The 18,475-nt window shown below is 45.0% G+C and overlaps 1 protein-coding gene across 7 annotated transcripts in view; it reads left to right on the top strand.

The window, feature by feature from the left end:
* The window catches only part of DNAH9 (dynein axonemal heavy chain 9), a gene marked incomplete at its 5' end in the record, with an annotated part of 196,372 nt that overhangs the window by 61,554 nt on the left and 116,343 nt on the right, over nt 1-18,475 (top strand). For all 7 annotated transcript variants that reach the window (XM_082775013.1, XM_082775014.1, XM_082775018.1 and 4 more), the window contains 7 exons: nt 1,336-1,509; nt 2,260-2,467; nt 5,791-5,956; nt 6,998-7,100; nt 8,427-8,666; nt 16,639-16,800; nt 17,592-17,788. In XM_082775013.1, the coding sequence (XP_082631139.1) occupies nt 1,336-1,509; nt 2,260-2,467; nt 5,791-5,956; nt 6,998-7,100; nt 8,427-8,666; nt 16,639-16,800; nt 17,592-17,788 (1,250 nt within the window). The remainder of the gene's footprint in view (nt 1-1,335; nt 1,510-2,259; nt 2,468-5,790; nt 5,957-6,997; nt 7,101-8,426; nt 8,667-16,638; nt 16,801-17,591; nt 17,789-18,475) is intronic.

The following is an 18,475-nucleotide window of genomic DNA, read 5'->3' as shown; positions in this document are numbered from 1 at the left end:
TAGGGCTGGAGCATCTCCACCAAGCTGCTCTGTGAGGGAAGGCAGGCAGTGCAGCTCAGTGCAGATGCAGGCAGTTTGGATGTGCAGGGGCGAGGGCACCCTTATGAGAAGGCTTTTAGCACTGAGGCACGTCCCTCAGCTGAAGGCTGCTCTATCACTGGTGCTGAGGAGTTAGAACAACAGGAGAATGGAGAATTAAAGTTATTCTACCTCTCTGAATAGCACGAGGCTGCAAAATCAGGGATACTAATAACCTGTTTTTAAAATCCTCTTTTTTTTTTGGTGGATGGTAGCTCAGGGGACTTTACAGTGACTGTTCATTTCATTTCAAACACGTATTTCCTGATGGAGGCTTATCAGTCTACAGGCAGCGTGTTGGCAGTCCCAGTTGGGTTTCTGTCCTGGAAAAGCACGTTGCATGGCTATGGGGAGGAGAGTCCCATGGATGCCCCAGGAAGACTGTTAAAACTGACTAAATTTTGCATCCAGTATTTCACAGACATCTTTTTAACAGCAACTTTCCATTCCTTCCCCTTCCTGCTTCTCCTCAGGGCAGAATGCTGAAATACCCACTGTTTGCATGGGGATTTGCACAATATCATACAGGAGATCAGTAACAAGAAGGGAAGCTAACCACATTTTGCAAGTCCTGAACCATTGTCAAAAGCAAAAGCATCATCCCAACTCTTGCAAAATTTCAGATGCTCCAAAATCTCCCTGCGTAGAAAGACATAGCGGGGAAAGCCGAGACAGCAGATGCTTCCAGGGCAGTATGGTAGAAATGCAGCAGAGCTGAAGGGGCCTGGTCCCTCTCTGGTGTTTTTGTGTAGTGGTACAATTCTGCTTCTCCAGAAAGCTAGAGCTTGAAAAGATGCCAGAAGACAACAACAAAGTATTAACAGACTGACATGATTTATGAGGAAAGGCTTTAGTATGCATGCTTTGACTAACCATGACCACAGATGTAGACGGATGTTGTGTCCTTGTCTGTTGGAAGAAGCAGGCACCAAGAATCAATCAAGTGCTCTGTTTAGTCACAGGCACGTATTTCTCTATTTCAAATTGATCCATCCATTTAATCTCAGACATACCAAGAGTGATCAACACAGAGGATGAATTATTTGGGTGAATAAAAAGGAGTGATGAGAAGAAGTGGAGAAAATGAAAAATTAGGCTTAAGAATAGGAAAAAGACTAAGATCATTAAATTCCACAGTATATTTTAAGGACCGGTCCCCCTTTGGTAGACTCAGACCAGATAACGTTCTCCATCACTGATGAGATGGAGAATCTTGATCTTGAGATTAACATATTTTTGTCCCCTCTTGTTTTGCAGCTTGTGGACTACAGAGTGGAATTCAGCAAGTGGTGGGTAGCAGAATTCAAGACTATTAAGTTTCCCTCTCAGGGAACAGTCTTCGACTTTTACATTGATCCCGAAACAAAGAAGTTTGAGCCTTGGTCTAAACTGATTCCCCAGTTTGAATTTGATCCAGAAATGCCATTACAGGTTTGTGAGCAGTGTGTAGCTTTGTCAGGAAGGAATTAATGCATTTTAGTGGTTGTAAGCGGGTGTTCTGGTGAAGTATGATGAAAGGTCAAACATTTCTTAATAAGGATGGATTTCTGCATGAGGTACTACTAATTATCCAGTTTTCTTTGCTGTGTTTTGGCTGTGAAGAGTAGTGTTCCAATGGCCTTTCAGTTATGACCTATGTACATCAGGGGCAGGCTCAGATCCACCCCAATGACCCAGGAGCGGGTGCCAGGGTGCAGGCAGAGGGGTAGATTTGGCCAAGGTGTGTGACCCACAGAAAGAAGTGGGATGTGACACAACGTAGTGACAAAGCCCCCAAGGCGCCATGTTGTCATTCTGTGCCAACCTGAAAATAGGGGTGTTTTTTATGATTTGGATGAAAAAAGAAAGTTTCTGCAGGTAGAGGATTGTGTTTGCCAGCTACGCTTTTCCTTCCTTTTAGACGTGCCAGTGGAAACAGATGACTTGAAAAAAATTGTTACCATTTTAGAAAAATGTCTGTGGGGAGATCCAGATGCTGCTGCCAGCATCCAGCTGTCAAGGTTTCATCTCTGCAGACAGTTTGATTGTAATGGCTGGCAGAAGCTTATCATTCCCCTTCCTGGTGTGATCTAGAAACAGGGGTCTCCTCACCCTGGCTTTCCCAATTTTTCTTCTCCCCAGAACATGGCTGTGGGATTTGTGGCAGTGATGGGAATCACTTGCTTGTTATTCCTCTCTCAGGCTTGCGTGGTGCCCACTACTGAGACGGTCCGGCTGCGGTACTTCATGGACAGGCTCCTGGAGCGCCAGCGCCCTGTGATGCTGGTGGGCAATGCGGGCATGGGGAAGTCTGTGCTGGTGGGGGACAAGCTCTCCTCTCTGGACACAGATGTGTACATGGTAAAGAAGGTCCCGTTTAACTACTACACCACCTCTGCCATGCTGCAAGGTGAGGCAACAGCTGAGACATGGGATTTCTGCCTGGCAGGGCACCCAATTCTCATGATTCCAGTGGGGTTTGAAGTGGAGCACTCACTGTGGCACTTGGAGAGGAACCTGTAGGTGTGCTGCCTGTGTGGTTTGTGTGCTCTCTGCTGACAGTGTGAAACCCTGAGCTCACTGGCCCCTGGTTTTGTGGGAGATGACACTTTCGAACATGCGGATTTGAATTCTGAACACCAATGACTGGTTCAGGGTTTTGCCAAAGTGTGTGCTTAAATCTGCTGCTATTTCACAAAACACACAGCTCGTACTTGACTTGAAGTGTGTCTTTAAGATGCTTCAATTATGCCCATGCAGAATAGGGGAATAGGGTGAGATTCTTGGCTAGTATCCAAACATTCCTTAAGGTGCAATGACAGGAATTGCATCCCAGTTAGCAAAGAGGATGGTGCTAATGGAGACATGCAAGGCTGTAAGCCAGGGATGCTGGCTTTTGGTGCTGTCTCACCTTTTGGCCAGTCTCATAGCCCTGAGCAGGGACAATAGCCTCCTTTTTCTCCTGTCTGGTCCCCTCTTTCCTTTTCTCTCAATCTGGGGTCTCCATGAAACGCCCTTGAGTTGGTAAATGGGTTGTGCTGTCTATCTGTCCACCTGACTGCCACTGTGGGGGAATGTGTGCTCATTTATTGCTGTGCGGATGGTGCGAGCGTGTGCAGGTGCTGCGATTTATACAGACAGACCTGGCAGTGCATCCCTATTTACTGTGGCCATGAGCTATGGTCTGAGACGGGCACTTTCGTTCTCTATAGAGAAGAGCAAGTCCTCTTGCTTGGGAACGAAGACGTGGCTATGAGATTAGCATTGTGAAGCATGATTTATGCTGCTCGGCATGCTTCTCTACTGCTCATTTTTTAGAGTTAATTTGTTCTTTTTTTGTGCAGTTTGTCAGTTGGCTGCTTTTTTTTGTGCCCCAGCAGGCACCTCTTTAAATTTGTAAAACATGGGTACAAAGCAGTTTTTTTGTTTGTTTGTTTTTTATTCTCCTCTTTAAAAAAGGTAAACCTTAAAGCCAACAATTGCTTAGACAAGGCGCCTGTTGGTGCAGAGATTTATAAGAAGCAGAGCATGGGTCTTTTATGGACAGCACAGGTACATGCTTCAAACCATCCTTATGGGTCCTGTGGCTCATAAACAGCCATGTCCATAGGGACAAACGGAGCCAGACGTCCCCTCCGCCATGGTCTGGGGCCAATGTGGGGGATTTTTTGGTGTGTTTTGACCAAAAGCCACTCTCTATTGCATTTGTTGTTCTGAAGTTTGCTACTCTCAGCTGTTTTGCCTGGACTTGGTCTACTCCTCCGTCTGCTTTGTGCACTCTTGGACCTCTGCTCCCCCTGGAGATGCAGACCCGTCTTCCATGCACCCTTCCTCCTTTGCTTCTGGGATTCAAATCCTTTCTGCTCCAGATCTGCCTGTAGAAAATTGCAAGACCCCCCCCCAGTTAACAGGCAGCAGGCAGGAGGAATTACACTAGCAAAGCCCCATTTGCAGTGACTGTTTCTTTCAGGTGCTAATTTGAGTATATCAGGATCTCGGAGGAAGAGACGTGGACACTTTATTATTATTATGAGATATGGCTTTGAATTAAAATGCAACTTTCACGAACATGTCACTTGATCCACAGTAATTACATTTCAGTGTGATGAATCTCCTGCATACTTGTTTAACCTCAAAAAAGGCTGATTTTATATGTTAATTAAGGACTAATTAAATTTAAATTAAATGCTTATTTGAAACACTTAATTTAACCTGCTACCAGAAATCTCAAATATTATGTTTTTATTGAAGGGGGAGAGATACTCTGCTGAGGCAAGATTCATCATTTTTCTTAGCACAATTCATTCCTTTGTGCAGCAACTGTCTGTGACAAGAAATCAGCTGAATTTTGAGTAGTGGGAAAGAAAAACTCTCTGAAACGCACTGAAGCAGTAAAAAAAAAAAAAAGTGGTGATTTAAAATATATATAATTCATGGTCTGAAAAAAACAGAATATAAATCTCCCTTAATAACTTCTGCACATGATTAAATGCACAGTTTTAACAAGGGGAGTTTTATAAAAGTTCCCAGTCCCATTTACGTTTGCAGGTCTTGTCTAATTACAAAAAATGCTACTTACCATGCTGCTATATGTCTGTTGACAACCCAGTCTTGTGTACATGAAACAAATTCTGCCTCCATCTTTGAAAGAGCGGTGAGCCCCCAAGACTGAAGATGCTCTTGAAGTCAGCTCATGGGAGAAAATCCATCACATCTGAGCAGAAGAGAACTTCTGTTTGTTTTTCCACTTAGTCAGTAAAGGTTGCTCAGGCTGGAATGAATAGCTGTGAAGCATTATGCGCAGCAATACAGGTTGATTTTTATTAAATATCAGCCTGGTGTTGTAAATATTCATTATGTTTTATAATCTACAACATATAACCTCAGCCTCCTGCTAAAACAAAGTAAAATCTTCCAAAACTTTGAAACAAGAAACTTTTCTTTGCATCCTTTTCCTTCCTCGTGCATGACCCTACTGACAATGGGGTGGTATTTTGGCAGCTCATGTTCGAAATCAGTCTTGTCAAATTATCTGGAGATTTGGGTATTTCTGGGGAGGGCATCAGGGAACTTGTGCATCCTTGGTTAATAAAATTAACATATTATTTAATTTGTCCTGATGATATCCAGGAATTTGCCCCTCAAATCATGGATTCCTTTTGCCTAAGAGAGGGAAAATGCATCTACTTTCACAAAACCAGTGGCATGATATAGGTCAGAATAAACCCAGACAGTAAGATTTAGTTTAAAAAATGATGCAGAAGGGATTCAGAGTCTCAATCTTGCTTTTGTTTGATCTGAAGTAGATCTCTTTTGTAGCAGGCTATTAGCTTGCCATATTTTGTTTGAAATAAGGAACATACCTTTCTGGTTTGGGTTGATTTGGACCAAAAAGCTGCCCAAAGGTCTCTGCCAGCCCTGTGCAGGGCTCCCAGCAACTCTGCAGATGCAGCTCAGGGGCAGCCACTGTCCTGCTGGTGAACAGCATCCTGCGCCAAGATCAACTGTTCCTCCGAAAAAAGCAGCAACCATCTCTCCTTGTGCCAGCTGCGGGGGGCCTGGGGCTTTCCCCTTTGCTGTGAGAGCAGTCCTTCCCATCCTGTGCACTGCTCGGCTCCTTGGGGATGATGCAGCTGCACGCAGCACAACATGGAGCTGGGGTGGGAAGCCTTTTTTTGTTGTTCTGACATGAACCCTCTGTTAGTTTAACTTTGCATCTCTGCCTCCATACAGGTGTGCTTGAGAAGCCTCTGGATAAAAAGGCTGGCAAAAATTACGGCCCTCCGGGTACAAAGAAGCTCATCTATTTCATCGATGACATGAACATGCCAGAAGTGGATCCTTATGGGACAGTGCAGCCCCATACACTCATCAGGCAGCACCTGGACTATGGTCACTGGTAGGAGGCTGCTTGGGCTGCATCATCCAAGAACTTTTTGTTCAGCTCCAGTCTTTGGGATGAAGTTGAAGTACAGTTCTCCCTTCCTGGCCTGCTTTTGCCATTTCATATTTCTGGGGTTGGAGGCTGATGGGGACACACTCAGGTCTTTTCCTTTTCCCCAGCAAAGCAACTCACTTGCTCCCAGCCTGGTTGAGAGGTGCTTTGCTCTGCTCCTGGCATGCTTTGGGGCTGTGGTCTTGATGCAGAGCCTACAAGAGGAGTGCGATGCTGTGCTTTGATGCCCTGCAACACTGAGATCAGGGGAAGGCAGTGGATCTGGCCTCTGCTGGGATGCAGCCTCCCTGCTGAGCCCCTGCTGTGCACACCTGATGTTTTCAGGCAGGCAGCAGCAAACAAGTGTTTTCTAGGCAGAAGTAATTTGAAGAAAAAGAAGTAATGGTGCTTGGGCAGGGGATGGGTGCATTTTACATGGTAGCTGGTAGTGCTGTGAGGGACAGGAATATTCTCATCTCTCTACATGGGGAATACCGGGCAGGGAGGTGCAGCAGCATCCAGCTTCTTAGCCATGTGTGCACCTGAGCTTGACCAAAAGCTTTCTTGGTATGAAGACAGGCAGAAATTCAGGACTTCCTGGGTATAGAGACAGGCAGAAGTTTGGGGCCATGGGTGTGGGTGAAGCAGGAGTGGGGCAGAGAGACGTTTCTGCTGATTGCACAGGTCAGAGTGCTGGTGGCACACAGGATGCAGTGTGGCCCCTCCTGGGCATGTCTGGGTTTTCAGCCCACAGTCTTAGCAGTGCCCATAGGATGTCACATGCGTAAGGGCTTTGCTCAGAACTTCTTATCAGCTACTAAATATTAGCTACAGGTTGTTGAAGCTGAAAGATTTCCAAAAAGAGAGCAGGACTCCTGTGTGTCCCAGGACAAGGCTGGACACTGCCTTGGCAAGGTGCAGGGTTGGACCTCCAGCTTCATTGCAGCACTGAAGCCAATCTGGACTTCAGCAGTCACCCAGCTGCTGCTTTTGTTTTGCCCAAAGGTACGACAGGACCAAGCTGTCGCTGAAGGAGATCACAAATGTGCAGTATGTATCATGCATGAACCCGACTGCTGGCAGCTTCACTATCAACCCACGTCTGCAGGTAAAGCCCTGTTCAGGGTCAGGCACATTGCTGATTTTATTTCAGTGGGTTATTTAAGCATGAAGCCAGAGGAAAACCAGTGGCAGGTGCTGCTTTTGTTTTATCAGCAGAAATTGCATGTTTCAGTGGGGTGACCATAAATCATAGTAGTAAGAGATCTTGCTCCCTTATTGTTTTTCCTCACGTTCTGCTGCTCCGTCAGAGGAAGCAGTCACAGGTTGCCAGCCAACTTAGCACCTACTTTTGGGACAGTGTTCTGGTTCATACAGATTTTGCCTTCATTAGCTAGTATTTACCTCTGGAGCATAGCTCATTAAATCCTTTTGGTTTCTAAAATTTCTGATGGAGCTGGCAGTATATTCTCATTAAAAAGAAAAGAAAAAAAAGGGAAAAAAGATACGTGACCAAGCGTATTGATTTTTGGGAGCTGAGAGACTTGACCTTATTGGTAATATTCAGTACCGATGTTATTTAACCCTCCCTCTGAGGCAGGAGGTGTCAGTGGCAGCCTGTGACAGGGGGCAGAGACTGATGGAGGCAGCCTGGCTGTGCCCTGTGCCTGCGGATGAACCACTGAGTGGTTCCTGTGGACCACTGTGGGACACAAACAGCAAGCAGAGGGACAGTGCACTTTCCAGCAGTATCACAGTTTCTTGGAGAAGCTTCATGACTAGAGTCAGCCTAAGCCATTGTTCCTTTTAGCTGCTCTGTGGTGTTAATAGGAAGCATCCCATGGCTGGAAATGGGCACCTCCTCTGGGGAATGAGTCCCACATCAATAAGGGGTATTCTGGGAGATGGCACCTTCCGACACACAGCGTGGCTGTGGCCATCCTTTTCTGAGAGGGGAGAGGTTTTCTGGGATGCCAAGTGTGACTGCAGCCTTAGTGCCAGGGAAGAGGCCAGGGGCTGTGTTTGGTAGATCAGATGAAGCCAGGAAAGTCAAGGCTCAGGGAAGCAGGCTCAGAGTGAGGAGGTGAATCCAAATGGGCTGCTAAATATAAACACCTTTACTGCTAGGTTTATAGGGCTGTAACAAAGGTTCAGGTAAAGTCTATTGAATTTGAAGCACTGAAACACAGTGTTTGAGAAGTGTCTAGGCTCTATTGGCAGATGGTGAGACCATCAGATGGACTGAACTTCTCACCTAATAGCTGTGAAATGCAGTTGAAAATCTCTCATTCAGAGTGCAAGAAAGAAGTCACTTGCCAGTTTTTATCTGGAAATGGCCTTGTTCTGGGTGGACAGGAAGTTCCCAAGTGCCTTTTGATGGAGAGGTGGTTGCCCAGCTCTCTGACTTTTCCATCTCTTCCTTTCTTTTCCTCAGCGTCACTTCTGTGTCTTCGCCCTCTCCATCCCTGGGCAGGATGCCTTGTCCAGGATTTACAGCACCATCTTAATGCAGCACCTGACGAGTGGGAATTTCTCAGGGGCTGTGCAAAAATCAGCTCAGCAGCTGATCTCTCTGGCCCTGGGCCTGCACCAGAGAGTAGCTGCTACTTTTCTGCCAACGGCTATCAAGTTCCACTACATTTTCAACCTGAGAGACTTCTCCAATATCTTCCAAGTAAGTGCAGTTGTCACTGGAGTTGGTTTTGCCTTTGTAAGTCTCAGTTCTACTTGTGGGGGCATTAATGGCCCTGCCCTGCTATGGGAAGTGTTTTTATTGTACTGAAGCAGGTGGAGAATATTTAGTGGGCTACTGACTATGCAGACGGGGGAACAGTAACTATCTCAGCTGCCCTGGCTGGGGCCAGTACCGCATGTGAGTCTATACTGGCACATCCTTATATTTTCTCAATGTTCATGTACTCAGCACATGCATGATGGATGACATTTAAAGAGCTGATAAATAACTCAGTTGAAAGTCAGATCACAGTTACTGAAACTGAATTACCACCAGCACCAGTTCTCAACCAAGTAGAAGTTTCCAATCTCAGTTGTTTGGCTTTAGAAATGTTTTCTTCTAACAGTGATAGATTTTTTTTTCTAAAATCTCATACTTTGAAGCAGTATGAGAGTTCAAAGAGCCTTTTAGAGCTTAAGATTGATTAATAAAGTTGGAGAAAGTTGTCAGCAGCAAAATTAAGAGGTTCAAATCATCCCAGCCTGTTGTACAACCCCAGTTTGTAATTTGTTCTGTCCTTGTTAATGTTTATTTTACTAAGTAAGTAATAAAGGCTCAGTGCCTTCTGGTCTGGTCTGTTAGGCTGGAGTTGCAGGAATGATAAGCAATGGAAATCTAAGAACAGGAACTTGAAAAAAATAATAACCCTATTGTATGAAGGAGGAATCATCACCAGTCTATGGCTTTGGGTGTGGGTCATTTAAAGTCCTGGTTTCTAGTTAACCTATGCTTTGAGAAGCAGAGAGAGAGAGAAAAGAAGCATTTAGATGGGAAAATTTAAACTGTGGTCTGTTTGAAAGGTGTTAAAGTTTTGGGATATTTGAAAACATCCTGTCACATCTAGATGCCAGGACTCTGGGGTAGGGACAGTGATAGGAGCTTAGGTGGCTTTTAGTTTAGCTGCTGGAGGAGGGGAATCTGGCTTCTTGGTTTTGTATTTATTTTGTATTTATTTAGATGGTAGTTCTGTTTTTCTTGAAGTCCTTCGTTATGGTATTTGCTCTCGATATTTTCTTACCTTAAGTATTTTAAGTTTTTTGAGATCTACTGATTTCATGCTTAGCTCCGCTGGAACACAGTTTTATTCCTGAAAGTGAGTGTGAAAGAAGTTCTGGATTCTGGGGGTGCATTTCCATGTGCTCCATTCATTATATCTTCACAGACTTACAGTTAATTCTTAAATGACCTTTGGAGGTCTCTTGTCCAGCCACCTGCTCATGCAGGGCCAACTTCAAAGTTCCTGGCTCTGAAGATCACACAACTTCCTTGGCTCTTGCTGTACTGTTAAGCTCACTCTGTTGTGTAGCTTATATATCTTTACTTTAATCAGAATTTCCTTTGCTGCAATTTGTGCTTGTTGCCTATAATCCTTTTGCCATGTACCTCCAAAAAAAATAAGGCTCAGTCTTCCTCATTATGACTACCTCACTAGGTAATCATACATGGCAGTAAGATTCCCCTTTACCTTTTCCCTTTCCTGAACAAACTCATTTTTCCGTGGATTGAACTTCCCACAGCTTTTCTCCAGCCTGTCAAGGTCCCTCTCTTTGGGGTAATAACCTGTCTGCTCAGTCAGTGCCATCTGCAGATGAGTGTGGTCTGTCCCACTGCCCTGGTCACGGAGGAAGATGTTATTGCCCCAGTACCAACCCCTGAGGAACACTGCTGGTAGCTGGCCTCCAGTTAGACTTAACAACATTGGCCTTTGAGCCAGTTCTCCACCCATCTTGCTGCCTACCCATCTGGTCTGTGTTTTCATAGAATCCTTGATGTGATGACATCTGAAAACAAAATAAAAACCTACCACTAATAAAGAAAAACAGGGTCATCCGAGTTTCCTTACCCTTTGGGAAGAGAGCGAATCAGTGAATGTGAAGTTTGTAGGTCAGTGTGTAATGCCTTTTTCAAATTCCTTTTAATCCCAGACAAACAATCAAACACAGAATGTGTAATAGCTGCATATATAAAAGGCGTTTGGGGATTGCTGTTATACCAGCTATGCTGTAATTATACACACAGCCGATGATAACTGTTAAAGGCACAAAACATATGCAAATTGCAGCTCTGGAGGAGTCAACCCTTGGAACGTGCTGCCTCTGTACTTCGTTATTGAAGGTTCTGCACAGGTCGTTAGCAACAGCTCCATTTACAATCTGTCCAATGGCTCTGTCATTATCATACCATATTAGATATTAATACAGTACCTAAACATTTAAGTAGGGCCTTGCAAGCCCAGCTTGATTCCCTTTGTCAAAACTGCCTGACAGCTCTTATGACAAGGAGTCCTATGCTAATTGTCTCATTACAAAATGCTTAAAGAACCTGTACCTTAATTGTTGCAGCTAATGAAGAATGAATGAGTTTGAACCTAGTATGCATTTCAGTGTTGCACACACACACACACAAAAAGGAAGACTACCCAAAAGCAATAGTCAGCAGTAATTCCTTCTGACAGACAGATACAGGAACTTGTTGCTTTCATGTTTGCCCTTCTTCACCCACCAGCACCTGGCCTGCTCTGGTCAGGCTGATGTTTGCTTTCCTTAGTACGAGGGTTCAGCTGTAGGTGACTCTAGAAGGTATTCACTACAAATGACAGCAGAATATCACAGAGGTCTGGCTAGGCAAATAAAACTTTGTGAAACCGAAGGGAAAAGAGCTGCTTATAAACCCAGGGGTTGAAGGCTTGGCTGGGAGTGGTGGGTTGACTTCACCAAGCAAAGTTCACATTTGTCCTGACTAAGCTGAAATGTCCATTTCTTGGGATGTGAGCATCTTAGGTGGAATTCCTCTTTGCCTGGCTAGTCAGCAGAGGGAAATGGGCATTTTTGTGTGTCAATCAAGCTCAACTCATCCTGGGAGAAAATAGTGGAAGAGCTCAGAGGAACTCTGGTTCTGAAGTACCCTCTTCATCAGTGGTGAAAGGAGTCTGAGATGACTGTTCTGCTGTCAGACATTGACACTGTGCAGATCTAAGGAGGGAACTGGCTCCAGATTGAAACGCTCAGCTTCAGAACTGTGAGGATAACTAGGTTCATGCCAGGCTGGGGAGTGCAGCCCAGTTCCCTCAGCCAGGGGCACAGGTGTGGTTTCACTTGGTTGCCCCAGTGTGGGTGTCTGTTGCTTTCTGAAATGTCAGGGCATCCCATCTGGGTTCTGGGGTGTCTTCCTGTGTTGTATCAGCCAAGCCCATGTGGATGTCTTGCCTGAACCATTCCCGGTGAGGAGAGACTGGAAATCACTGAACCTGATGAGTCTTTGGGTTCATCATCATTACCTGTAGCTTTCCCTATGTAGCAGGTCCCGGCTGTGGTTGAAGCTTTGCCTTGCCTTTCTGTGGTGCCTTTTCTTGCCTCTGGGTCCCACCTTGCACTGCAGAGTTAAATTGATTGATACGGTTGAGGCAATTTACCCTTGATTAAAGAAGACAGGTCTATGCAGTGACAGAGTGGTGGATTATGCTTTTTAAAAATATATTCCCTGCTGGCTCACACCAGAGGAAGCTTTGTTGCTGTCTTTCTTTACATATGAAAGGGTTACCATGGTATTATGCTCTAAATTATATCTGTCATCTCTAAAATAATCATAGACTCAGCAGGGTTGTATTTTGCTTTTTATTCCCATTTACAACAAGATTTCCAGGAGCATGTCACATTAAGATCCACGGCAGTTGAGAAGAGATGGCATCTCCCAGCCTGGCTGCACGATGATAGTGGTGGTTCCATCGTGCCTAGCTCCTCTGCACGGGCCCTAGCAGCTGGCAAACTTCACCCTCCTCGGCACAAGGGAGGGATCTTCATACATACCCATAACTGAATTTGCTGAAGCTTCAGCCTCACGAGCACCAAAATGCACCTTACACATGGTCTGCTGGTGCATGCTGTGGTAGCCAGAGAGCGGAGACAGCAGAGGCTGTGAGACCAGTGCAGGGTTGGTGGTGGCACCTTTGTGTTGTTCCTCAGGCTGGTACAGCTGTGGGCCTGACTTACCTTTGGGCTTGGTCAGGATCTGGTCATCTGGGCCCACATTTGCGATGCTGAAAATTTTGCTTTGCCAAACTATCTCAGATGCTCATTTGTCTATCAGTGTGCTCTGAGCTGGTCTGGTTTCAGAGCTTCCCTCCCCTTCTGTCTTGCCTTCTGTCATTTCTATTCCTAGGAGAGATCCAGACTCCAGCGGGTGCTTATGCATTATTCCATCAAATGCAGCATCACAGTATAAGGTGAAAATGGGGTGGTTAGGGTTTGTCAGTCCTCCCTGGTTAACATGCTTAGAAATTGGTACAGTACCTTTAAATAGGACTCTGGATTGATGGCTAACATCCTCTTTATTAATGTCATGTTCATCGCTGTTTTCGTGTCAGAGCTGTAACACGACAGTGCCGAGGCTGCCCCAGGAGCCCCAAGAGTAATGGCAGGAAGGGAGGCGGGCAGGGTGCTTAGCCCAACAGTGCAGGATGGCTGGAAAGGGGTAACTGTGCTGCACAAGTTGTTATTTTAAACGTTATTGAGGTTGCAAAGGGAAAAAGTAATTTAATTTTTATTTATTTATTTATTTATTTATTTTACCTTTTCATACCTGAGAGAACTCGTGCTTTGTCACCTTCTGATCCGTGGAGCATGTTAGCTCTCTCTTCACACTCACCTCTGTGCTTTCCCTGCCTCCAGCTCCAAGCCCAGCGGGCAGAGGCTGAGCTGCACTTCCTGGTGCTTCACTCCCCTCTCTTGGTTGCAGGTTGCTATATTAGCAGCAATTCACCCTGCTGGCAGGCAGCTTTACAGGGTGCAAAGTTGAAGAAGTGCAAAGAATTAACCTCTTGGCAAACACAGTGTCTAGACTTCATGTTACATTTATTTGCACCCTGATTTCTTGACAGCTGTTGTAGTCTTCTGGGTTTTGCAAGAATGGCTCAAATGTCTCTGGTGCTGATACTTTTATTTTTATTTTAAATCAAACATTCAGGTTCCCTATGCATGTGGGTTTTATTGTGTCCTAAATAGGAATATGCAAACAACTGCTTTGACTTACCCAAGGTTGTCCTGTACATGCAGAGCCCTCTTCTGCTTCTATTTAGGCTGTCTATGTGCAATCTATTTCCGTGTAAAGATGAAGCATGCATACCTCTGAGACCAAGGAAGGCTTCTGAAATTTTGGGTAAACTGATGGTTGTGGAGGGGTTACAACTCGAGAGGTGGCTGGAGGGTGAATGTGCTAGATGGTTTCTGGAGACCATTCCTGGATGGAAGGTGGTGATAACACTGGGTTTGAGATGAGTGTGTGTGCTTGCACTCATTAGTGGAGCTGCAGTGGGTATTGTCTTGCCCCAGCCCTGGGTGGCCAACTGCCCAGAAGAGCTGACGTTGTGAAGCACAAGCTGACCGATGCTTGTCACTGCTTGCAGAGCTTTGATGGGTAGCAGAAATACCTCAACGCTTCCCTCAAAGCAGCCATGGTGAGTGCAGAGTGTTATAAGTTGCCCCCTTAATTAATTTTCAGAGAGCATTGCATTAAGAATAGAAAGGAATTTATTGAGTAAGCAACAGCAAGCAAAACAGCACTGGGCAGCCGGGGAGGCTCGGCTCTGCCAACGGCACGCACCTCACCCCCGCCAGGGTCCCTTTTTATATCTTGCTAATTCCGGGATTACGCAGCACATCCTGGTATATTCTGCGACTGCGCGCACTGTTGCTAGGGGGTCGTCTCTGTCCCTCTGGTGGTCGTGAAGATGAAGGCCGTAGTCTTCCTCGGCGTTGTGGTTCAACTTCTTTTTTTATTTGGTCATGTTGGCCCAGCGTGAGACAGGAAGGCAAGAAGTTGATACACTAGTTTAGCAACTTATCAGGAGATGGTTACATGAGCTTTGCAGCAGTGTCTTTGAACAAAAGAGGCAACTGAGATGCAGAAGGAGAGAAGGGGAGGGGGTTCTCTTTTTTGTTCCATTAAGCAAAAGAATTTTCATAGTGTCTAGCCAAGCATTATACAGCTCCTTACTTCAGCAGGGAGTTTTCACAACTCCCGTTCCTTAAACAGAACTCCTTGTTTTTATAATACAAAAGACGATGAACAAACATTTATTGTGTATTACACAGAGCACACCAGGGACAGGACATGTTCCCTGGCAGGCTGAAGGAATCACGGATGCTGTTTGCTCTTCTTTTCATGGAGATTGTGGAAGGAGACGAGTCACAGGTGGGGGTCAGGCCCTGCCCTGCAGAGCCGTGCCAGCCTGTCTCCTCAGCTGCGGTGGGCATAGTGATGCCTGACAGAAACATGGCAGATGAGTCGTGCTGGGATGATTAGCATATTTCCTGTTTCCATGCCAAATGCGCATCATCTCCTGGGGTGATTATTAAGCTTGTGAGGAGCCTGTCTTTCTGGATTACCACATAATAAATCCTCATGGGATCGGTCTCAGCTGGAGGGTGGCTCTTACCCTGCAGCCCATCCCTGCACTCCTTTGCAAGGTGCTGGGTGAGCCCTTAGACCCTGATGGCACAGTTGGTCCTCTGAGCAAAAGCCTGTTCTGCTGTTTTGCTGTCTTATTTTGGATGTTGGGATATTTGGTATGGTTGCCTAGAGAAGTCTCCACATGGTGGAAGACTTCCTAACCACTTTCTCGCCATTCTGTTCAGGAGCAGGAGCTGAAAGGTTTGGCTGAGGACTCAGCGGCCAGATGGGCATGGCAAACAGCGGTTATCCTTTCTTACACCATGTTGGCACCACATCCAGCACAAACACAGTGACCCACAACCACGCATCCACCATGGCCCGGCTGTAGGCTCTGTGGCACCTGGGGGAGGCTCAGCCTTGTGTGCAGAGCATCCCCATCGCAGTTTGGGGTTGCAGCTGGTCGTGCTGGAAGAGACTGGCAGCACTGGTTTCCAAAATGAGGAAAGGGGAGATGTTTGGCCATTAAATTAATAAATTCATTAAAGATTATTGAACTGTGGGTTTTCTTCCCTCTTAAGTAGCCTTATGTGTGCTTGCATAAAGACCACAACATCTTTTGTGGCTTGAAGTGTCTTTAGAGAGACTGAGTGTTTTTAATCCTAATTTTAATCAGTTTAGGACCTGAGAGGTTACACCTTAGCCCTTTCTCTTGTCGAGTTGTCAGCAGTTCTATCACTCATTTTGTTTCTGAAATAAATAAAATAACAATTTGGCAGCTGTAATGACAAATATGAAACCCAAATGATTTGAGCCATGGGCCAGTGGGAACGAGAGGGAATGCTTTACATTGCTTCTAATGCATTTTATATTTTATGTATAAATAATTAGATGTTAGAAATAAAAGCTGTCTATTTAATTCATGCTGTTGAAAGCCTTGTGTGCTGTTAATAGGCTTAGTTATAGGAGACACCTCTTTGAAATATAATTCTTTTATGCATTTTAATAGAGTTCATGGTAAACATACTGTGATAAGCAGACAGCAACTAATATTTCCTGTAGGCAGAATGCACCTGATTAAAATTAATTGATTTTTAAAAAATCGTCACCACTAACATTTCTGAATGAATTTTTCCTCTTGAAAAAGCACCCATAGCATGGTGTGAGGGTGCAGAGGGACCCACGTCTGGACTGGCAGCTGGCTCTCCGTCTTCTTGGATGCTGAGATCAGGATCACCAACACAGCCAGGCTGCACTGAGCATCCTGTTCTGGATTATTAAAATGAATATAACCAATATAAACCGCTTTGGGAAATTTCGGGTAATAAAGTGCACATTCTCTAGGGGCTGTTAAGTAGGGGCTTACTCAGAAGTTCGATGGCAGTTCACTGTAATAGCTCTGCATTTGTAGTTCTGCAGCCCTGTTTTACTGTGGTAGCCTGGATGCTGGGGTTGGTCCCTCAGGTTTTGGGGGGTTTCTGTTAGTTTTGTTTTGTTTCTTTTTGACTATTTCTGCTCCCTACAGGGCCTTCTGTTCTCTACCCCTGAATGTCTGAAGCAACCCCAAGACCTAGTGAAGCTCTACTTGCATGAGTCAAACCGGGTGTACCGTGATAAGATGGTTGAAGAAAAGGATTATGGTACCTTTGATAAAATCCAGCTGGAGGTGGTGAAGAAATTCTATGATGTAAGTGTTGAGGTTCATGACTCTGATAATAACATAACACGCTCACAGTCAAGGTCCTTGGGAGAACAGAGCTTGACTTGAGACCTGCCCAGGTCTCACTTGCCTGGAGGGCAATGCTTTTGATGGGAGCCCAGGAGCAAATTTTCTGCACCATGTGCTGGACTGCTGATGTTGTGATATAAGTAAATGATGCATTCCATAAGGGTGTTGGGAAGAGGATATTTGGCCTCTGTGAATTAATTTAATTGCTTTATTTAAGTGCTTTGAGACTCTCATGGCAAAAGCAGGAAAAGGGTCAGATCCCCTTTCAACAGGAGCAAAAGGGCTATGCAGGCCTCTCTGCTTTTCCTCTCTCCTGAATAACCTTTCAAATGAAAGCTCTAGATGTGCTTTCCTTTAGACTGGTGCAGCAGTGCTACTATAGGAATTACACGGGTATCACTGAAGTGATAAGTAGTGCAGACAGTTCTTTTTCCTCCAGATGTTATCATCATCCACGCATAGCCTAATGTTATGGCAATTGCTGCAGGTCTTTTCATGTGGCCACATTCTCTTATGGCAATGGGTTGCATTTTTATGCCTCACAAAAGGTTGTGAGCAAAGGATGTCAATATCGGGGCTTTTTTCTTTCCTCCGTTTCCCTCTTGCCTCTCTTCCGCCTTTTCCAATGCACAGGTACAACTATAAAGGTATTTTCTGGAGCACTGATATTTTACTTGGAAAGATGGCATCGAGCTACAGAGTTTTTTCTGGTGCTTATTTAAACATGCATATATATGTTTCTTTGACAGGACATTGAGGAGACTTTAGAGCAGACAAAGCGAATGAATGTTTATTGCCATTTTGCTAAAGGCATTGGCGAACCCAGCTATAGACCTGTTCCAACCTGGGAAGAGCTCAACCAGATCCTTGTGGAAGCCATGGACAACTACAATGAAGTCAATGCTGCCATGAACCTGGTACTATTTGAGGATGCCATGTGCCACGTGTAAGGGGATTTTCTGGCTTGATAATCTCATTTTAGCATTTATATGCATAGGTTGCTTCCATAGAGTTGTAGGCACCTGTAGTTATAGCTGATGGAGCTGGAGGTGTGCAGAAGCTTCATCTCCCCACGTGACACATTGACACGTACTGCACAAATACTGCACTACTTCTCTAGCTGGCGTTTGGAGGGCACTTCTGAAACCATGAGGGTGACTGGGGCTGTGAGTTGCAGGTATTGCATGCTGGTTGTTATTTTAGACATATACAAATAGGTTTTATTGCATAGCAGGACCCCCCTCATCTGAATGTGGACCCTAAACATTTTGTGAAAGGAAACCTGTGGAGAGTTGCATTAGATCCTTGAATTTTGTTCTCAGTCATTTGCACATCTGTGTAATGTATTTCCTTCTCCTTTCCTTTCCTTATTGCAAAGATGGCCAGGCCTTCATCTTAAATGATTTCTGTCCAGTAGGACTTGGCAGGTGGAATAAGAATTGGACAGAGTCCAAATTGCCACCAAACTATTTTTTCATCAGCCGTGTCCTTTATATAGGTCTCAGTGGAGATCAGGATTGATTGCTGACATGTCTCTTGGAGTGACATTTTTCATCCCATTCAGAATACAATTTCTTAGTGAATAAAATATATATAGAAAAGCACCGGGCAGAGAAAAAAAGAAAAATACTGA

The sequence above is a fragment of the Aythya marila genome (genome assembly GCF_965140915.1).
Source record: "Aythya marila genome assembly, chromosome: 18".
Classification (NCBI taxonomy): Eukaryota; Metazoa; Chordata; class Aves; order Anseriformes; family Anatidae; genus Aythya; species Aythya marila.
The sequence above is the reverse complement of the archived record's forward strand: the minus strand, read 5'-3'. Positions and strand labels throughout refer to the sequence as shown.